The sequence below is a fragment of the Coregonus lavaretus genome (genome assembly GCF_964263955.1).
Source record: "Coregonus lavaretus genome assembly, chromosome: 33".
NCBI lineage: Eukaryota > Metazoa > Chordata > Actinopteri > Salmoniformes > Salmonidae > Coregonus > Coregonus lavaretus.
In genome coordinates, this window is record NC_140020.1 from 17,934,432 (window position 1) to 17,957,725 (window position 23,294).

Consider the following 23,294-nt stretch of genomic DNA (forward strand, 5'->3'; position numbering starts at 1 on the left):
TATAAGTGAAATAATCTGTCTGTAAACAATTGTTGGAAAAATGACTTGTGTCATGCACGAAGTAGATGTCCTAACTGACTTGCCAAAACTATAGTTTGTTAACAAGACATTTGTGGAGTGGTTGAAAAACAGGTTTTAATGACTCCAACCTAAGTGTATGTAAACTTCCGACTTCAACTGTATATAAAGTGTAATATTGGGACGCAAACTCAAAATTGAATACATTTCAACTCTATATCTGACATTGCACCTTTGTGAGGTGTATAATTTGGTTTCAAAGACTACCAAGAAACACCATGTGTGACCCTGATTTAGCCCACTGCAGTAGAAGGTTAAATTGAGATTTTTTTGTCACTGGCCTACACACAATACCCCATAATGTCAAAGTTGAATTATGTTTTTTCAAATTCAAGATTTTAATAAAACATTTACAAATCAATTAAAAATGAAAAGCTGAAATGTCTATTCACCCCCCAGCTGCAAGTCTCTTGGGGGTATGTCTCTATAAGCTTAGCACATCTAGCCACTGGGATTTTTGCCCATTCTTCAAGGCAAAACTGCTCCAGCTCCTTCAAGTTGGATGGGTTCCGCTGGTGTACAGCAATCTTTAAGTCATACCACAGATTCTCAATTGGATTGAGGTCTGGGCTTTGACTAGGCCATTCCAATACATTTAAATGTTTCCTTTTAAACCACTCAAGTGTTGCTTTAGCAGTATGCTTAGGGTCATTGTCCTGCTGGAAGGTGAATCTCAAATCTCTGGAAGACTGAAACAGGTTTCCCTCAAGAATTGCCCTGTATTTAGCGCCATCCATCATTCCTTCAATTCTGACCAGTTTCCCAGTCCCTGCCGATGAAAAACATTGGATGATGTTCTCGGAGTGATGAGAGGTGTTGGATTTGCGCCAGACATATCGTTTTCCTTGATGGCCAAAACGCTCAATTTTAGTCTCATCTGACCAGAGTACCTTCTTCCATATGTTTGGGGAGTCTCCCACATGCCTTCTGGCGAACACCAAATGTGTTTGCTTATTTTTTTATTCAAGCAATGGCTTTTTTCTGGCCACTCTTCCGTAAAGCCCAGCTCTGTGGAGTGTACAGCTTAAAGTGGTCCTGTGGACAGATACTCCAATCTCCGCTGTGGAGCTTTGCAGCTCCTTCAGGGTTATCTTTGGTCTCTTTGTTGCCTCTCTGATTAATGCCCTCCTTGCCTGTTCCGTGAGTTTTGGTGTGCGGCACTCTTTTAGCAGGTTTGTTGTGGTACCATATTCTTTCTTTTTTTTTATAAATGATTTAATGGTGCTCCGTGGGATGTTCAAAGTTTCGTATATTTTTTTATAACCCAACCCTGATCTGTACTTCTCCACAACTTTGTCCCTGACCAGTTTGGTTTGCACACAGGTGGACTTTATTTAACTAATTATGTGACTTCTGAAGGTAATTGGTTGCACCAGATCTTATTTAGGGGCTTCATAGCAATGGGGGTGAATACATATGCACACACCACTTTTCCTATATTTATTTTTTAGAATGTTTGGAAACAAGTAATTTATTTCATTTCACTTCACCAATTTGGACTATTTTGTGTATGTCCATTACATGAAATCCAAATAAAAATCCATTTAAATTACAGGTTGTAATTCAACAAAGTAGGAACAACGCCAAGGGGGATGAATACTTTTGCAAGGCACTGTATCTAATTAGTGTTTTATTTTTCATATTTTTCTTTTTTTTTTATACAAATGTTAGAATATTTCTTCCTCTTTGACATTACAGAGTATTTTGTGTAGATCGTTGACAAAAAATAAAAATGAAATCAATTTTAACTGCACTTTGTAACACAACAAAATGTGAAAAAAGTAAAGGGGTGTGAATACTTTCTGAAGGCAATGTATCTATATATTTAAACGCAAGCCACACATTTCACAGACAGGACAAACAGTCGAGCAGACTTCACATTCAGATAATAGGTAAGAAGACATATCAGCTTCTGTTGAGTGTTCAATACACCACAGCAAGAACCATGTGAAACCACATTACTTTCCTACAACCGTCTCCCCCGTGCTGCAGCAATGCACCCTGGGTAAACAATCACTCACCTAGTGTCAGGCATGAATAGAGGTAAGCATGCTACCATTGTATCCTAGCACAGCAGGCAGGCAGCATTCATTTTGTTCAAGCGATAATAGATGGGATTTTTCTGTTCAAAAGTAGATTTTGTTCATTTCGTTCAGTGACTTTGTTGACAAAGACATTGAGGTTCAATGTACCTACACTGTGCACTGTGTTTTCCTCACTCAAATCCTCAGTGCAGAGCGAGAACTGGTGATTTGTAGTCAAGCTCATGGCATTTGGATATTACCACTTTAATTGGGATATGAAGTGCTCCTCAGTGCATCCTTCACAGTAATCTAATGAACTGGCTCTGTGATGAGAATCACATGGCCAGTGCTGGAGGTAAATAGTTTAAATAGAGCAACACAGCAGGGCAGAGTCTGGGGGTACACGCTTAGTATAACCTCTGAACAAGCGTTCCACAGTCTTCATCCATCATAAAAGGCCCACAGATCCTCCCTTCTCCCCCTAATCCTGTATGACTGTGCTTTCCTACTGTAAATAAGAGACAGCCAAAGTGGGTTGGAATTCGTTAAACCCTTCTTTCTCAACATAGTCCACTCCAGTGAATACATGTCCCCACACATGTTTAAGTCATAAACCCTATTATACTCCCAGATATTCATTTGTAGTGAATGAACCAACATTTTTGGCATGCAGTGTATACAGGGGCCCTGACAGAATTGTTTTGGGTGTGAAACATCTTCAGCCACTCTTTTCAGGACAGCCATGGACCAGAAGACCTCTCTCTTTCTCTACCCCTCTCTCCATCCATCCATCCATCCATCCCTCTTTCTCCATTCCAGCCATTCTACATGCACACTATCAATAGCACCGCCACGTTTGTTAGTTGGGGACTGGACGAGGCAGCTCCGTATCGTGGGGAGAGCACGCAACCTCATTGCGCCTTGCTATTGTTCTGATAAAAGAGACCCAAGCAATGTTCTATATTGAGCAGGAGGAAGGGGATGCCGCTGTTCTACAGTGACTCCTCAACCTCATTGGTGTTGTTAAAGTTTCCACTGAGAACGGTGCCGAGCACAGGGAGGAAGTGGCTTTTAACCCTTCTAAAGGAACCTCTCTAAGAGAGATAGGAAAGTGGTAGGGGCTCGTCAGTGGCGGCAGTATTTTCCACATCTGCGACAGAAAATGTATCAAGTGACAAAAAAATAGAGATCTTATGACTGTCTGACATTTATCTGAGCAAAGATGAGGTCCATTCAGTCATTTACATTTTACTTATATTTTATTTATTTATTTATTTATTTAGCAGACGCTCTTATCCAGAGTGACTTACAGTTAGTGCATTCATCTTAAAATAGCTAGGTGGGACAACCACATATCACAGGCAGAAATTTCATTAGAGAGAGCAAGTGTTTTCAGGTTTTCGAGGTGAGGAGGAGGATTATTTAAGATACTGTTTGAAGAGGTAGGGTTTCAGATGTTTTTGGAAGATGGGCAGATACTCTGCTGTCCTAGCGTTAGGGGAAAGCTGGTTCCACCATTGGGGTGCCAGGACAGAGAAGAGCTTGGACTGGGCTGAGCAGGTGTGATGAGTGTGATTAGAAGGAGTCAGGCGCAGGAGGGTAAATCACAGAATACAGAGTTTATTCCGTCGTACACAGTGGCGCTGGATAGCAACCACAAAATACAGGCACAGGGGAACAATCTACCCCACAATACAAGGTACGAGTAGCTCCACCGAGCTACACTCAACTCACATAAAACAATCACCCACAAGGACAAGGGGGCAGAGGGAACACTTATACACGGACTAATGAGGGGATATGAACCAGGTGTGTGTAATTGACAAGACAAGACAAATTGAATGATGATATATGGAGCGGCAGTGGCTAGTAAGCCGGTGACGACGAACGCTGAAGCCTGCCCGAACAAGGAGGGGAGGCAGCCTCGGCGGAAGTCGTGACAGTACCCCCCCCCCCCCCCCCCCCCCGCCCTTGACGCGCAGCTCCAGCAGCGCGCCGACCCCGGACGCGGAGCAGGGCGAGCCGGATGGCGACGGTGGAAATCCCGCAACAGGGAGGGATCGAGGATATCCCTCACCGGGACCCAGCACCGTTCCTCCGGACCGTACCCCTCCCACTCCACAAGGTACTGAAGGCCCCCCACCAGACGCCTCGAATCCAGGATGGAACGGACAGAGTATGCCGGGGCCCCCTCGATGTCCACAGGAGGTGGAGGGACCTCCCGCACCTCATATTCCTGGAGCGGAACAGCCACCACCGGCCTGAGGAGAGACACATGAAACGAGGGGTTAATATGGTAATCAGGGGGGAAGTAATAACCTATAGGTGACCTCGTTGATTCTCCTCAGGACTTTGAACGGCCCCACAAACCGCGGGCTCAGCTTCCGGCAGGGCAAGAGGAGGGGCAGATTCCGGGTCGAGAGCCAGACCCGATCCCCCGGGACGAAGACCGGGGCCTCACTGCGGTGGCGGTTAGCGTTGGCCTTCTGACGACGCACGGCGCGTTGGAGGTGAACGTGGGCAGCATCCCACGTTTCCTCCGCGCGCCGAAACCAGTCATCCACCGCAGGAGCCTCGGTCTGGCTCTGGTGCCACGGTGCCAGAACCGGTTGGTAACCTAAAACACATTGGAATGGCGTTAGGTTAGTAGAGGAGTGGCGGCGAGAGTTCTGGGCATATTCTGCCCATGGCAAGAACACCGACCACTCCTCCGGCCGGTCCTGGCAGTAGGACTGCAGGAACCTTCCCACATCCTGATTTACCTGTTCCACCTGCCTATTAGACTCGGGGTGGAACCCAGAGGTCAGGCTGACCGAGACCCCCAGACGTTCCATGAACGCCTTCCAGACCTTGGATGTGAACTGGGGACCTCGGTCAGACACTATATCCTCTTGTACCCCGTAGTGCCGGAAGACGTGTGTAAATAGGGCCTCCGCAGTTTGCAGAGCCGTGGGGAGACCGGGCAGAGGAAGGAGGCGGCAGGCCTTGGAAAAGTGGTCCACAATGACCAAGATGGTGGTGTTACCTTGGGAGAGGGGAAGATCAGTCAGGAAATCAACACTTAGGTGAGACCATGGTCGTTGTGGAACTGGTAAAGGTTGTAACTTACCCGCTGGGAGGTGCCTAGGTGCCTTACTCTGGGTGCACACCAAGCAGGAGAAGACATACACCCTCACGTCCTTAGCCAAGGTAGGCCACCAGTACTTTCCGGTCAGGCAGCACACTGTACGACCGATACCTGGGTGACGTGTGTGCCCAGCAGATCAGCCGATCACGGATTCAGCCTCCTCGCTGCCCGGATGTACTCCAGGTTACGGTGGTCCGTCCAGATGAGGAAAGGGTATTTCGCCCCTTCGAGCCAATGCCTCCACATGGTCAAGGCTCGGACAACAGCCAACAGCTCCCGATCACCAACGTCATAGTTCTGCTCCGCCAGGCTGAGCTTCTTAGAGAAGAAGGCACAGGGGCGGAGCTTGGGTGGCGTGCCCGAGCATTGAAACAGGACAGCGCCTATCCCTACCTCGGACGCATCTACCTCCACTACGAACGGTAGTGATGGATCGGGGTGGGCCAGTACCGGGGCTGAGGTGAACAGACCCTGCAGTCTTCTGAAGGCCAGGTCAGCCTCAACAGACCAGCGGAGCCGGGACGGCCCACCCTTCAACAGGTATGTAATGGGAGCTGCGACCTTGCCAAAGCCCTGGATAAACCTCCGATACTAGTTGGCGAAGCCAAGGAAGTGCTGCACCTCCTTAACCGTGGTTGGAGTCGGCCAATTACGCACGGCTGAAATGCGATCTCCCTCCATCTCCACACCTGAGGTGGTAATGCGGTATCCGAGGAAGGAGACGGACTGCTGGAAAAACATACACTTCTCTGCCTTTGCATAAAGGTCATTTTCCAACAGTCGGGCCAGCACTTTGCGAACCAGGGACACGTGCTCTGCGCGCGTAGCGGAATACACCAGAATGTCATCGATGTAGACCACTACACCGCGACCAAGCATGTCCCGAAACACCTCGTTCACAAAGGACTGGAAGACGGATGGAGCATTCATCAAACCGTAGGGCATCACCAGGTATTCATAATGCCCCATGGTTGTGCTGAATGCTGTCTTCCACCCATCCCCCTCTCGGATACGCACCAGGTTGTACGCACTCCTGAGATCTAATTTGGTGAAGAAGCGCGCCCCATGCATTGACTCGATCACTGACGGAATGAGGGGGAGAGGATAACTAAATCTGATCATCTCCTTGTTCAGTGGTCGATCATCAATGTACGGGCGCAGACCGCCGTCTTTCTTCTTCACAAAGAACAAACTCGAGGAGGCGGGTGAAGTGGAGGGATGTATATACCCCTGGCACAGGGACTTGGTGACGTATGTTTCCATAGCCGCCGTTTCACATGACTCCTGGGAGGTACAGCGTCTACCCGGAGGTTTATCGTGCAATCCACCGCCCGATGAGGTGGTAACTTAGTAGCCTGCATTTTTTAAAACGCGTGCGCCAAATCGAGGTATTCGGGGGGAATGCGCACAGTGGAGGTACTGTCTGGACTTTCCACCGTGGTTGCACCAACGGAAACACCTAGACACCTACCCTGACACTCTCGCGGCCACCCCGTGAGAACCCTCTGCGGCCATGAGAAGGTGGTGTTGTGGAGTGCTAACCAAGTGATACCTAATACCACAAGGAAAGCAGGGGACTCAATAATAAAAAAAGTGATCAGCTCACAATGAGTCTCCTGGGTAATCATGGTGACTGGTGCGGTAACTTCCTGAACAAACCCGGACCCTAATGGTTGACTATCAAGTGCTCTGATGGGGAGTGGAATGGATAGGGGAACCAATTAAATGCCTAGACAGCGTGAGAATGCCCTGTCCATAAAGTTCCCAGCTGCACCTGAATCGACTAGCGCCTTACACTGGGGAACTACCATGTGATCGGGAAAGTAGATGGGTAGGGTACAGTGCGCAGCAGAGGGCTCTGAACAAGTGTGGGTGTTCTCCTTATTATTATTATTATTATTTATTATTATTATTATTATTATTATTATTATTATTATTCGATACCTGGGGTGATGCGAGAGTGCCCTGCCTGCCGCCTCCAGACCCAAAAGAGCGTTGACGACAACGTGTGGTGTACTGTTCCTTCGCACCACCAGAGTGGCACTGTCGCTGTCATCCTCCGCTCTCTCGGACGGCGGCTCCACCCAGCTCCATCAGCTCGGGATCCGAGTCGGCCGGGGTGGGAACGGGCAGACCCTTTCCAGGACGTCCTCTGGCTGCCAGCAGGTTGTCCAAACGGATGGCCATGTCCACCAGTTGCGTGAAGGACAACATTGTGTCCCGGGAAGGCTAGCTCCCGTCGGACGTCCTCCCGCAGATGGCACCGGAAATGGTCGATCAGGGCCCGCTCATTCCACCCGGACCCTGCTGCAAGAGTCCGATACTCCAAAGCGAAGTCCTGCACGGTCCTCGTCCCCTGCCTCAGGTGGACCAGCCACTCGCCCGACTCTCGACCTTTGGGAGTTTGATCGAAGACAGCCCGAAAGAGGCGAGCGAACTCCCCGTAGTTCTCCAACGCGGCTCCTCCTTTGTTCCAAACCGCGTTGGCCCACTCCAGGGCTTTCCCCGAGAGGCAGGAAACGAGGACGGACACCTTCTCCCACTCCGATGGGGCCGGCCTGATGCTGGAGAAGTAGAGCTCCAGTTGGAGGAGGAATCCTTGGCAGAGCGCCGCCGTCCTGTCGAACTCCCGTGGTCGGGATATCTGGATCCCTCCGGGTGCTGAAGTGTGGGTGGCTGGATCCGGTTGGACAGCTGGTCTTGACAGATCGGGTCCTCTCCTCTCCAGGCGTTGGACGACCTGAAGAACCCGATACATCGCTTCCCCAACCTGGCCAGCATCGTGGAATGCTCCTGGACCGTGCCACGAATCCAGGCATGCACTCCTCTCCCGCTGACTCCATAGCGGGTGGGTGATTCTGTGATGAGTGTAATTAGAAGGAGTCAGGCGCAGGAGGGTAAATCACTGAATACAGAGTTTATTCCGTCGTACACAGTTGCGCTGGATAGCGACAACAAAATACAGGCACAGGGGAACAATCTACCCCGGCAATAAAAGGTACGGGTAGCTCCAACAAAATACAGGCACGGGAATAATCTACCCCGGCAATACAAGGTACGAGTAGCTCCACCGAGCTACACTCAACTCACATAAAACAATCACCCACAAGGACAAGCGGGCAGAGGGAACACTTATACTCAGACTAATGAGGGGATATGAACCAGGTGTGTGTAATTGACAAGACAAGACAAATGGAATGATGATATATGGAGCGGCAGTGGCTAGTAAGCCAGTGATGACGAACGCCGAAGCCTGCCCGAACAAGGAGGGGAGGCAGCCTCGGCGGAAGTCGTGACAGCAGGAGCTGCCCTCCCGTAGGGGTGGGAGGGCCAAGAGACCTGAGGTGGCAGAACAGAGTGCTCGGGTTGGGGTGTAGGGTCTGAGCATAGCCTGAAGGTAGGGAGGAGCAGTTCCTCTTGCTGTTCCATAGGTAAGCACCATGGTCTTGTAGTGGATGGGAGCTTCGACTTGAAGCCAGTGGAGAGAACTTGGGAATGTTGAAAACATTGCAGGTTTGATGGCACAAGCAGGGAGCCCAGCCAACAGCGAGTTGCAGTAGTCCAGCGGGAGAGGACAAGTGCCTGGATTAGGACCTGAGCCGCTTCCTGTGTGAGGTAGGGTCATACTCTACGAATGTTGTAGAGCATGAACCTGCAGGAGTGAATCACTGCTTTGATGTTTACAGAGAATGAAAGGGTGTTGTCTACGGTCACGCCAAGGTTCTTTGCACTCTGGGAGGGCGACACTGTGGAGTTGTCAATCGTAATGGAGTGGTCTTTGAGCAGGCAGGCCTTCCCCGGGAGGAAGATCAGCTCTGTCTTGTCGATGTTGAGCTTGAGGACGTGGGCCGACATCCAAGTTAAGATATTTGCCAGGCTCGCAGAGATGCGTGTTGCCACCTGGGTGTCAGAAAGGGGGAAGGAGAAACGTAGTTGAGCGTCATCCGCATAGCAGTGATAGGAGAGACCATGTGAGGATATGACGGAGCCGAGTGACTTGGTGTATAGAGAGAAGAGGAGAGGCCTTAGAACTGAGCCCTGGGGGACACCAGTAGTGAGAGTACATGGTGCAGACACAGATCCTCTCTACGTCACCTGGTAGGAGCGGCCTGCCAGGTAGGATGCAATCCAAGAGTGTGCAGAGCCTGAGACGCCCAGCCCTGAGAGGGTGGAGAGGAGAATCTGATGGTTCACGTTGTTGAAGGCAGCGGATAGATCTAGGAGGATGAGAACCGAGGAGAGAGAGTATGCTTTGGCAGTGCGGACAGCCTCCATGACACAGAGAAAAGCAGTCTCGGTTGAGTGACCCGTCTTGAAGCCTGACTGGTTAGGGTCAAGAAGATAATTCTGAGAGAGATAACGAGAAAGTTGATCAGAGACAGAACACTCAAGGGTTTTGGAAAGAAAAGAAAGGGATACAGGTCTATAGTTTTGACGTCAGATGAGTCAAGTGTTGGTTTCTTGAGGAGGGGAGCGACTCGGGCCATTTTGAAGTCAGAGGGGACATAAGCTAGTGGTCAGGAATGAGTTGATGAGGGAAGTGAGGAATGGGAGAAGGTCTCCAGAGGTCTGGGGTTGAGCGGGCAGGTTATCGGGCGGCCAGACCCTACTAGTCACATGATGTCATCTGGAGAGAGAGGGGAGAAAGAGGTCAAGGCGTAGGGTAGTTCTGTGTGAGTGAGACCAGTGGACTCAATAGCCTGAGTGAATGAGTAGCGGATGTCATCAACCTTCTTTTCAAAGTGGAGGGGGTGGAGGATTAAGGAGGGATGAGAAGGTGGAAAATAGTTTCTTAGGGTTAGAGGCAGAAGCTTGAAATTTAGAGTGGTAGAAAGTGGCTTCAGCAGCAGATACAGAGGAAGAGAAGGTAGCCCTGTTCCTCTGGAAGTTTAGTTTTCCTCCATTTTCGCTCAGCTGCCGGCAGCCCTGTTCTGTACGCTCGCAATGACTCACTCAGCCACGGAGCAGGAGGGGAGGGCCAAGCCGGCCGGGAAGAAAGGGGACAGTGCGAGTCATAGGATGCGGAAAGGGAAGAGAGTAGGGTCGAAGAGGCAGAATCTGTGCTGTGCACCTTCCCATTAACACCAGAAATCTGTATATAATGATGATGCTCATGTCTCCACCGTAACAATGGGAGTCGTTGTCCCAAAGGCAGGAAGGCAGGCGACAAGCTTAGGTTCAAAATAAGCGCATAGAAATGAATTGGGCTTATTTTGGACAAATTTTGGCGAGAGGTCGCTTCGCCTCTTTCTCCCATGCCCCTCCCCCTACCACTTACAACAACAAATATGAGTACTTCTTCCTCTCTGAGAAACGGTTTAAACTCATTATTTGAGGTTTGGTCCAACAGAATCGGTCATATGGACACCGAAACACATGGAGACATTTATTTTACTGTAGTAGAGGAGAAGTTAACCTTTCAAACCATACGCTGTTTATGTTTCAACTCCTCAAATTTCGAGCAGAGCAGACACTACTAAAACAGATGTACCGATTAACATTAATTCTGGAAGACTAAAGCTCAGTTTGTCGTGCACGCATTACGGTACCACGCATCGCTAGCAGCATTTTAGTCAAATAAAGATTGTTATACTAGCTGATTAGTCTGTGTTTTATAAATGTGCAATAAGCATAAAACAATTATATAAGGAATTGGCAACTCGTTCTTCATTCTGAGAAATATGGTAGGCCACTTGATTTCAACATCTGAACAAAGTGGACAGGCTAGCATGCTGTTCAAACAGTTGGAGACAGACAGAAGGTTGTGTTCATAACAAATCAACTGTATTGCCTTGTTAGCTGAATTCAGAGCTTGTGAAATTATATCTAGATCCAATATAAATATTATCTGGCTACTCACTAGCACGTGGGCTTGTGCTTGAGAGATTGTTTATGAGACCGGTGTTCATTTTCTATAATGCCTGCTACATTATTAGTGAATGTGCATTATGCATGGTTGTGATTACATTTGTAAAAAGAAAAACACATATTTATAGACAGACCTGAAAGCCAGATCAGTGATTATTGCAAAAAAAGCAGGTACAACAATTTTGATAAAATAATTACATTATTAGTGGGTCTTTATTGCTGACTGTTTTAAATGCAGTGTATTTGACCTTTAATTGTACAACAAAGCTTATTTAGAAAAAACATTTAAAAAATTGTGATATATATCGTGAATCGCCCATAAGTTTGAAAAAATAGAGATATGAGTTTTAGGCCATATCGCCCAACCCTGACCTGTAGTATACTGCGATAGTAAGAGGGGAGGTGGTTTACAGATATCAAAGTCAAGGAGGGGCTGTGAATCAACTTCTACGAATCCACTTCAAGGAAGAGAGCATCAAAGCAGCATCTCTCTGCTTATTTACTGGAGTTCAACTCGGTATGTCACTGTAGGTCATTGTGTGGCAGGCAGCAGCAGCTAGTCACTCTTCAAACACTCAAAAGGTTTCTGCCATATTACTGTATGGTATCTCTCTCACCACTCTTCTACTAAATGAGGAATGCATTTACTTAAAGCTGAAATCTACTTTCATCTCTAATCCTTAGGTTAAAGGTTGTGTAGAATGTAATAACTATGTGTAAAGCCTCTGAGAAAATGATCTAAGTTCATCCAGGCTTTAGTCTTCCAACAGCAGCATCCCAATAGTAACCATTCAGAGGGCAATCAGACAGACAGACAGACAGACAGACAGACAGACAGACAGACAAAAAGAGACAGACAGACCTAGTCCTGTAGGACAAGGGGTCCTCAATTACATTCAGCAGTGGGCCGATTTTTCCTTGAGTGGATGGTCGGAGGGCCGGAACATAGTTATAATTCATTTGTACACTGCAAATTGACTGCAATAATCCCAATCAAATATTTCACAAAAATTGAATAATTTCAAACCTTTATTACATTAGTAGACGATCACATTTGCCTCTATATTTATGCGTGGGAATACTTGGGAACAGATTTCCTAAATTAAAAACACTTTGAGCTCATTTACTGGTGTCTTTACAGTCTTTTATGTCCAAGAAAACTTTGGGGGAAAAATAAAATCACCCGCGGGCCAGGCTGCCTTTTGGTGAACCCTGACCTATAGCATGCTAGCTACTGGCAACAGGCCATAAACAACAAGGAAATCCTATAACAGGCCTCTGCTAAAATCATGCCTTGTCATTACACTGTCTTTATTATGCTGATACCCTGAGACAGGCAGACATGTGGAAACTTGTAAATAACAACCCTAGAGTGAAAGCACACACGCAATAAACTAGACTAGAGGACTCGATGTCCCACTTTTGTCCCACTCTACGCAGGGTAAATTACTTGCTTTCTATGTAATGACAATTGTTTGATGCACACAATTTGTGTTTCTTCAATAACAGTGAGAGTTAGACACTCAGTGAGCTAGGGCCAGGGGTAGTATTAATCAAGGTAGAATATACCTGTAGTATACTGTGATAGTAAGAGGGGAGGTGGTTTACAGATATAAAAGTCAAGGAGGGGCTGTGAATCAACTTCTATGAATCCACTTCAAGGAAGAGCGCATCAACGCAGCATCTCTCTGCTTATTTACTGGAGTTCAACTTGGCATGTCACTGTAGGTCATTCTGTGGCAGGCAGCATCAACTATACAGGTGTTACCTTACCCTTACGGTATCTAACAGGTTTATCAATTCTAAACACAAGGTTGTTGAGTGAGTGGCAGTTGCTTACAAGCCCTAGGCCCTTGTTCTCACAAACCATTCATGACACAACTTGCAAATAAATCAACCTGGACTCAGGGGTAGACCTAACATAGCAAACATGAATCTGTCTCCCTCCATTTAGTATGATATGTTATGTTTAGTATGGTATGTATTAATTTGCAGATGTCCATCATTTCGTATGATATATTACGAATTGCAATTCGTACAGTATGTTACGAATTTGGAATACATTTAATACACTATATATACAAAAGTATGTGGACACCCCTCCAAATTAGTGGATTCGGCTATTTGAGCCACACCCGTTGCTGACAGGTGTAAAAAATCGAGCACGCAGCCATGCAATCTCCATAGACAAACATTGGCAGTAGAATGGCCTTACTGAAGAGCTCAGTGACTTTCAACGTGGCACCGCCATAGGATGCCACATTTCCAACAAGTCAGTTCGTCAAATTTCTGCCCTGCTAGAGCTGCCCCGGTCAGCTGTAAGTGCTGTTATTGTGAAGTGGAAACGTCTAGGAGCAACAACGGCTCAACTGCGAAGTGGTAGGCCACACATGCTCACAGAACGGGACCGCCAAGTGCTGAAGCGCGTAGCACTTAAAATCGTCTGTCCTCGGTTGCAACATTTACATTACATTTTAGTTATTTAGCAGACGCTCTTATCCAGAGCGACTTACAGTTAGTGAATGCATACAAGGTTTTAATTTTTTTATTATTATTTTTATACTGCCCCCCCGTGGGAAACGAACCCACATCCCTGCCGGCCAAACCCTCCCCTACTTTGGACGACGCTGGACCAATTGTGCAGCTACCACTGCGATGCAGTGCCTTAGACCACTGCGCCACTCGGGAGGCAACACTCACTACCGAGTTCCAAACTGCCTCTGGAAGCAACGTCAGCACAAGAACTGTTCATTGGGAGCTTCATGAAATGGGTTTCCATGGCCGAGCAGCCGCACACTAGCCTAAAATCACCGTTGCGCAATGCCAAGCGTCGGCTGGAGTGGTGTAAAGCTCGCCACCATTGGACTCTGGAGCAGTGGAAACGCGTTCTCTGGAGTGATGAATCACGTTTCACCATCTGGCAGTCCGATGAACAAATCTGGGATTGGCTGATGCTTGGAAAACGCTACCTGCCCCAATGCATAGTGCCAACTGTAAAGTTTGGTGGAGGAACAATAATGGTCTGGGGCTGTTTTCATGGTTCGGGCTAGGCCCCTTAGTTCCAGTGAAGGGAAATCTTAATGCTACAGCATACAATGGCATTCTAGATGATTCTGTACTTCCAACTTTGTGGCAACAGTTTGGGGAAGGCCCTTTCCTGTTTCAGCATGACAATGGCCCTGTGCACAAAGTGAGGTCCATACAGAAATTGCTTGTCGAGATCGGTGTGGAAGAACTTGACTGGCCTGCACAGAGCCCTGACCTCAACCCCATCAAACACCTTTGGGATGAATTGGAATTCCAACTGTGAGCCAGGCCTAATCGCCTGACTTCATTAATGCTCTTGTAGCTGAATGGAAGCAAGTCCCCGCAGCAATGTTCCAACATCTAGAGTGGAGGCTGTTATAGCAGCAAAGGGGGGACCAACTCCATATTAATGCCCATGATTTTGGAATGAGATGTTCGACAAGCAGGTGTCCACATACTTTTGGTCATGTAGTGTACGTTACAAATTCCAATTTGTTGTGGCTAACGTTAGCTAGGTGGCTGATGCTTAGCTAGGCTAGGGGTTACGGGTTAAGGTTAGAGTTAAGGTTAGGGTTAGGGGAAGGGTTAGCTAACATGCTAAGTAGTTGCAAAGTAGCTAAAAAGTAGCAAGTAGTTGCAAAGTTGCTAATTAGCTAAAATGCTAAATTTGTTTTTGATAAGATTTGAACACGCAATGTTTTTGTTTTTGCCTTAAGTAAGCTTATGTCTTATGTAACCATACCAAACGTAACATATCATACTCATTTGAGTGTCCCGGATTTATGTTTACCATGTTACGTCTAGTCTATGAGAGCAGGCTGAATAAATAGAGAACTGGTAGGGAATCTCCACTTCTAAAAGTTGAGTACAACCGCCAAGAAGCCGCTTGAGAAATGCAAATGCCTTTTTTACATAGACAGAGAGAGTTAGTAAACACAAACAGATTAGGAGTTTACTGGTACTTTCCCTACAGTGGATACCCAACCAGCAAGGCTAAGCTCTCTGCTGTGCACTAGGGTCTGCCTCATACACACTAAAAGACACTTCCTGCCTCATGCATAAGAAAGCAGGTCCCTCCCTCCCTCCTTCCCTCCCTCCAGCAGTGCTGCTCTCTCTCTCTCTCAATTCAATTCAAGGTGCTTTATTGGCATGGGAACCACATGTTTACATTACCAAAGCAAGTGAAATGGGTAAACAAAAGTGAAATAAACAATAAAAAGTTAACAGTAAATATTACACTCACTCTCTCTCTTACTCTCTCTTGCTCTCTCAATTCAATTCAATTTAAGGTGCTTTATTGGCATGGGAAATATTTGTTTACATTGACAAAGAAAGTGAAATAGATAATAAACAAAGGTGAAATAAACAATACAAAAAATTACAGTAAACATTACACTCACAAAAGTTCCAAAAAAATAAAGACATTTCAAATATCATATTATGTCTATATACAGTGTTGTAATGATGTGCAAATAGTTAAAGTACAAAATGGAAAATAAATAAACATACATATAGGTTGTATTTACAATGGTGTTTGTTCTTCACTAGTTGCCCTTTTCTTGTGGCAACAGGTCACAAATCTTGCTGCTGTGATTGCACACTGTGGTATTTCACCCAATAGATATGGGAGTTTATCAAAATTGGATTTGTTTTCAAATTCTTTGTGGGTCTGTGTAATCTGATGGAAGTATGTGTCTCTAATATGGTCATACATTTGGCAGGAGGTTAGAAAGTGCAGCTCAGTTTCCACCTCATTTTGTGGGCAGTGTCCACATAGCCTGTCTTTTCTTGAGAGCCAGGTCTGCCTTCGGCAGCCTTTCTCAATAGCAAGGCTATGCTCACTGAGTCTGTACATAGTCAAAGATTTCCTTAATTTTGGGTCAGTCACAGTGGTCAGGTATTCTGCCACTGTGTACTCTCTGTTTAGGGCCAAATAGCATTCTAGTTTGCTCTGTTTCTTTGTAAATTCTTTCCAATGTGCCAAGTAATTATCTTTTTGTTTTCTCATGATTTGGTTGGGTCTAATTGTGTTGCTGTCCTGGGGCTCTGTGGGGTCTGTTTGTGTTTGTGAACAGAGCCCCAGGACCAGCTTGTTTAGGGGGCTCTTCTCCAGGTTAATCTCTCTGTAGGTGATGGCTTTGTTATGGAAGGTTTGGGAATTGCTTCCTTTTAGGTGGTTGTAGAATTTGTCTGGATTTGGATAATTAGCGGGTATCGGCCTAATTCTGCTCTGCATGCATTATTTGGTGTTTTACGTTGTACACAGAGGATTTTTTTGCTGAATTCTGCATGCAGTCTCAATTTGGTGTTTGTCCCGTTTTCGTATCTTTTGCCAGATCATAATTGGTATGTTGAATTTTATGTTCCTTTTGATGTCATAGAAGGCCCTTCTTGCCTTGTCTCTCAGATCGTTCACAGCTTTGTCGAAGTTACCTGTGGCGCTGATGTTTAGGCTGAGGTATGTATAGTTTTTTTGTGTGCTCTAGGGCAACGGTGTCTAGATGTAATCTGTATTCGTGGTCCTGGCAACTGGACCTTTTTTGGAACACCATTATTTTTGTCTTACTGAGATTTACTGTCTGGGCCCAGGCCTGACAGAATCTGTGCAGAAGATCTAGGTGCTGCTGTTGGCCCTCCCCCTCTCTCTCTCTCTCTCTCTCTCTCTCTCTCTGTTTGAAGCAGGCTTGACGTCACATGGTCTCCCAGGCAACAGGCTACCACAGGAGTGTTACTTTTTCCATTGCTTCTGAGCCCTCAAGATCCTTCACCTAAATTAACTTGGGTTTAGAAAGTTTGCTTTTGGATTGAAACCATGACCAAATAGTGTGTGTGTGAGAAGTGTGTGTGTTTGAGAAGTGTGTGCGTGTGTATTTCGTTAACATCACTGCTGAGTGTGAATAGAGATGGGTAACACTTCAGATGTCCCTCTCACTGAGCGCAAAGGAATGCCTATCTGTCTAAAAAATATGTTTTGTCTGTAATAAGAGACTGACTATTCCTCCTGTATTGACCCAACTACGAGAAAAGGAATAATGGCGATAAAAACATAATTCAAATTCATTTAGACAAATAGTCCGGAGTAGCCAACCATCATGCATAAAAGCACAACAACAACAACAATAACACAAAACATGTCAATCTCTCTCATTAGAACACATCAGATAAGTTAATTATATAGTGTTTGTTCAAAGGATAGGAGGTCATCTAAAGCCTGAGTGAGTGTCACTATCCTGCTAATAACCCAGGCACCACAACACATCACATCCTGCTAGCCTTGGCACCACAACACCATGTCCAGCCTTGGGGTTGTGATAAGCACCCATCATCCTTCCTGTTGGAGACAGGACGCTGTGGTCAGTCACTGCAGCCTCATTGACTACCCAGCCCTTTACACTGGTGTCAACAGGAAAAACCCACGCATCAACAACAACAACAACAACAGATGAAGCTACATGGGGTTTCCAATGTGAGTCTTCCTTGTGAGTCTGGCCATGTGGATTCTGCCTGGACTTGAATTGAACATCAATTTATGGAAATGTGGCTTTCAAGAAAATATGTCAGTTAGAAAAAGAACTGGCCACAGTCCAAGAAAAAAATATAATTCAAATATGTATGTATTCTGTCATGTTGAATAATAATATTTTTGGAGTCATAATAGATCATTAGCGCAACAGAGAGCTCCTGCAACAGTCAGTCCAACTACTGACTAATGTTATTGCACCACTGTAAAACTATTTTACAATGCTCGAGAAATGCCTCTGGGCACTTGTTATTGGCTCTGTTACAACAGGCAACCACAAGCCTGCTGCATCTGCACTGCAGAGAACCATGCTAGACTTCTACGCTGAGTCGCTCACTGTAGCACGGAGGGCTCTTTCCTCCTCTGGCCGGCACAGGAAAAGGAGACACCACCGTGACATGATTTCATGGTGACATAGTTTCAGTACCCCGACTGAGCGGGTGTCTCTAAACCCAGCCGCAGCACCTGAGAACCTAACCTAATAAGACTGCATACAGGCCTAGTGAGCCTGGTAGAAGATCAGTTTGTTCTCTAGCAAACTCCTCTGCTGTGTTCGTTGTCATGCCAAAATCTACTACAGCTCAATAGCACATGACAAAGGACTTGGCTAAAGCATTAGTTCTGCATCCAGGCTATAAAAAGCCACCTGAATGCTTGATGCTATAAACAAAGTAATAATATATGCCATTTAGCAGACGCTTTTATCCAAAGCAACTTACAGTCATGTGTGCATACATTTTACATATGAGTGGTCCCGGGAATTACATTTTAGTCATTTAGGAGACGCTCTTATCCAGAGCGACTTACAGTTAGTGAGTGCATACATTTCTCATACTGGCCCCCCGTGGGAATTGAACCCACAATCCTCGCATTGCAAGCGCCATGCTCTACCAACTGAGCTACAGAGGACCACAATGTAACAAAGTTATAATAAGCCAATATATAATGAACCTTTCAATGATAAGCTTCCTTTACTTTTGTTGTTGGGATTGGGAAACCTCATTGGTACAGAGGCAAGTAGACAAATTCTGAATAGGCATGTTATAATGTCGTAGGTTTGGTGTAGTACTTGCAGTAGTTGCCATCATTTTAGTTTAATGTATACTTCTCCTGACCCACGCTGAATACAGAACTGCGCTTGAGCTATAGGCCTGAGCTGTAGGGAAGCTCCCACAGGTGAGATCCCATTCTCTGTACAGGAGTGACACAACCTGTCCAAATGCACCTCTGTGATTGGGACAGGAAGGGGATAGATGCTAGAACATGTTGAAGTGTTTTGAAGAGCTGAGGTTTTCATTGTGTATGTAAACAAGCATACCTGCCCAGGGACATTCCATTCTGACATAGTCAACCCTATCAAAACTAAACCAAACCTTTAGGAATGATGTAGTCTTCTGAGGAACATGCTGTCTTTCCCTATTGGACACTGTTGTACACTGTCTTTCCGTCTCTCTCTATCTATCTCTCTCTCTCTCTCTCTCTCTCTCTCTCTCTCTCTCTCTCTTTCTCTCTCTCTCTCTCTCTCTCTCTCTCACGCATACTACAGAGAGAATACCAGTGAGTGCATGACAGATGACATCTCTCACTAATCTTCTGTTTATTTTTCCGTAGCAAAGCATATTAGATCCTGCCAAGAAAGCCCTAAAAGGTGTGTGGTATCAGAATGTTATAACACAGTAGCTTCTTTTAAAATGATTACAAACATATTCCTGCTGGATCCCTCTTACAGGGAACTTTCGGTGAACTTTGATAGGAAGTGACGAGGACCTTCCAGGGAATTCACAAGTTTCAACTACAACAGTACTGTCCCAAACAGACAATTACGTAAGACTATTGAATTTGTCAGAATAAAGAAGATACTATACAGTGATGAACTTGATGAGTAAGAAGAGAGAACACAGGTAATTTCTTCTATTTCAGATCAACAAAATAATGTATCTGGAAAAACTATAGTAGCCCTAGTCCTAGAGGAGGTTATTGATATTTTTACACAGTTATCCTTATAATAGAGAATACTGTGAAAAGTAAGTACAAACTATAGCCAATGTATCCTAAGAAATGCCATCTTATTTACACCCAGTTAACATGAAATAATTGTAAAGTAGCATTCAACCCCTTTATAAAACCAAATATGCCCTTTCAAGCTGAGTTAATTTATCCTGTCTCCACTCCAGACACCTTATCCACCTATTTGAGCTCACTGCAAGAGATCAGTTCCAGTGTATCATAAAGTTCAAGAAAATGTCTCTCATTAATGAGCAGAGGTCTCCTGGGTGATGGTTCTGCCATCTATCATTAACCCGTAGCTTGTTACATGCATCTTCCCTTTTTCTGAGACTTACACTTTCCTCAGACATAGGCCAGTAAGGCTAGATAGGGCTGCCTCCCTGTCATGGATACATAAAAGCACAACATTCCTCTCCTAAGCAAATCAAAACCAGCGCAGTTCCATCCACTTAACTTCAAAGCTATCTTGGCCATCTTGGCCTTGCGGCTGTGCTCTGCATTCACCGATTTATTTTGTTTGCTATCGCCAGCCCAGATGGGCACAATTAAGTGTTTTGATTTGGGTGTTTTTACCAGACAAGACATCACATGGATCTCCTGGCCACAGGAGGTTGGTGGCACCTTAACGGGGGAGGACAGGCACGTGGTAATGGCTGGGGCGCAATGAGTGGAATGGCATCAAATTCATCAAACACATGGTATCCATGTGTTTGATGCCATTTCATTTGGTCCGTTCCAGACATTATTATGAGCCGTCCTCCCCTCAGCAGCCTCCTGTGCTCCTGGCGCACATCCCTTATGTCATGTAGGACGCATTATCCTGCTACTTTAGTCTGTCACTGAAGGCCTGTGTCTGTGTGTGTGTGCTCCAGCTGCAATCCAACAACTTGACACTGTGATGACGGTAATCAGTGATGCATCTCAGACGTAGAGTCAGAGTCAGACGTAGACAGGCCAAGGAGGTTTTTATAAGATGGCAAATTATCACAGACAATTTCTGAGGTATATTGTAATGAATGTCTCAGTTCCCCCATCAGTACACACTCACCACTACAGACATTTATTGGTAATAATACTTACGGGAAGCAAATCACGGTGCATTGTTTTGAATCATTGACGATCGAGCAGGTGGAAATCATGGCCAAGCAAACTCTTCCAGTAATTGTATACACAGCCCCCTCATTTATAAACAGTGCTTTAAGCCTTCTCTTTGAAGGCCTTCCAACAGCGCTCAGAGTCAAAGTGTCTGAGGCTGAAGACGGGACACAGAAGTACCTTTGTTTGTGAGAATGTCAACTGTTACTCAGGGAGGATGCCGACCGGTTTGTTGCAAGAGCGCCCGTTTGACAAAGACATTGGTGAAGAGAGGCCCTCTAACAAACTTAAAAGTTAATTTAGAGATGGGAGAGTCGGACCTAAATGTGCACTCTTAAAAGTGGCCAAACAGAATTGTCCAATTATTCCAAAGCTTTCTTAAACTTTTTTTATTATCAACTTCAGTCCCTATTCCATTGAACAATAAACCAAACGTAAACCAAAACCCATTCAATGTGAAAGAGAGGATGAAATGATAAGTGACAAAGTAAATAATAAATAACTTTGTTCCTTAATAAAAGCGTGTTACTCACCGCTTTCTGCTGGGTGTTGAGGAGGGCAGGTGACAGTCCCTCGGCTCTTTCTGGGTCGCTGGAGATGTCATCCTCTGATTCCTCCCAGGAGGAGGAGAAGCCTGTGGAGGAGGCTGATGAGGAGGACAGCTTCCTCAAGCCTCGGGATGACCTGGGGCTCTGCTGGGGCTCGCTGCCCGGATCACAGCCTTCTCCCTGGGCCTCCATCCCGTGGTCGGTGACTATGATGGCTGGGATGGTGGTCCCCACTTCTGGGCAGCTCCCCTCCCTGCCGGCCCAGGCCGAGGCTGCTTGCGGCTGGGTTTCCGTTGGCTCCGCTCCTGCCTTTGTCAGGCAGGTCTGGGCCCACTCCGCAGGGCGCTTGCTGTCGCTGCCTGCCAAGAAGCTCCCAACCCCCAGTGAACTCGGGGAGTAACTGCCTGCTGAACTGTCAGCTTGCGCCCAAGTTCCTGCTGATTTGTTCACCAGCAGACTGCCCTGTTCCGTATTTGGGTCAGCCGTGTTATTTTCCACTCTGCCGTTCCCCGTTACTCCCTCCTCCAAGCAGTGACACCCTTTCCCGTTCTGGAGCTCCTTGGGAAGGCTTGGAGGGCAGTCGCTCTGTGGGGGGTTGGGGGGGGGCACCTGGGCGGGCTGGTTGTGCTTGGAGGCTGGGACTGTTCTGCGCGGGGGCCTCGAGATGTGGGCCCCGCACAGACCCACTTTCTTGTTGACCTCCAATTTCTGGCGCTTCACCTCCCCGTTGGGGGCCTCATCATCTCCGTTGCTGCTGAGCCGGCGGACACGCTTTCCCACGATCACCCCCAGGGTTTCAAGGTGGCTGCCGGGGTCTGGAGAGGGGGGGAAGACGAAGGAGGCCCCAGGGGAGCGGTCTGGCACAGGCAGCACAGGCAGCACAGGCCTCCCAGTCCGAGGGCTGCTCTCACTCTTCAGATTGTTGCTATTCATCATAATCAGACTGCTCAGGGCATAAGCAGCCATAGTATCAGGCTGGCACTGTCAGTATGGGCTCCCATCTAGCCCTAGTCCTGGTTGCTGCTCTGGCGTCTACACCCCAGCATTTGGTGGGGTATGTGAGAGGAGAGGTGGAATTCCCTGCTGAATCTGCTATGGAGGAGAGTTGTTGAAGAGGAAAAAAAAACACTGTCAGTAAAAGCTTCAATAAAGGCTGAGGTTTTATGACTTGCATTTGAATGAGAATAACCCTTCTTTCCCCCACTGTGGTATGTGGACTAATGTGTGTGTAGCTTTCACTTTGTTCTACAAATATGACCCAGCAAATCCCTCACAAAGGTAGCATTCCTTCCCAAGGCAAGGTGGATTACTTGCCTATTACAAGATACAAATCAATGTTCCATGAAATAATAATGTGTTTGCTTTCTCTCTAGCTAAGACAATACCCAGAGTTTAACTTTTGTTACTTAAAATATACTGTAGTTAATGAGACACAAGAATAGATGTACTTGTTGCCATTAGTATTAGAGAGAAAAAGCAACAAATCATATCAGTATTCACTTTAGCTCTTACTAGTGTAAACTACATTTTTCTGAAATGGAATGATATGGCTATTTGGCATTGCTCTTTTATGATGTGCTTGTCTTTTTCTTTATAATCTAGGGCAGCCCCCGCACTTTGTCTGCCACGGAGGGCCAGCAGCGCTTGGGGAAACACATTGTTAAGTGTTCTGCTGAAAAAAACATGCTCCTCTGTTGCAAAATTATACACAAAGTGTATTCCAAATACTGAAAACATATGCTTCTGAAGGAGAAAGTCAACATGGCCTTTTATGTCTATGCTTCAGTGAGACAGAAATGGGATTAATAACGTAATACTCCAAGGAAAAAATACCATTCTGCATTCCTGAACCCTTATATCACATAAATGTGGTTTTAGCTAACCTGTGACACAAAACAGTCAAAACAAATAGTCACAGAATAAGTCTTGTAGGCTATTTTGAGGGTGAGTAAGCATATTGTGATTTAGCTCAAAAGTAGGGATCTCGAAACAAGTGTACT

At 46.2% G+C, this 23,294-nt stretch overlaps 1 protein-coding gene across 2 annotated transcripts in view; it reads right to left on the bottom strand.

Annotated features, from left to right (window-relative positions):
- Positions 1-23,294, bottom strand: part of LOC311108666 (inositol-trisphosphate 3-kinase A-like) — a 55,439-nt gene that overhangs the window by 29,520 nt on the left and 2,625 nt on the right. Inside the window, exon 2 of one of the 2 annotated variants that reach the window (XM_084151364.1) lies at positions 21,280-22,383. In XM_084151364.1, coding sequence (XP_084007490.1) covers positions 21,280-22,260 — 981 coding nt within the window. In that variant the 5' untranslated portion in view covers positions 22,261-22,383. Of the gene's footprint in view, positions 1-21,279; positions 22,387-23,294 lie in introns of both variants that reach the window. The other variant, XM_084151363.1, reaches the window with a different exon arrangement.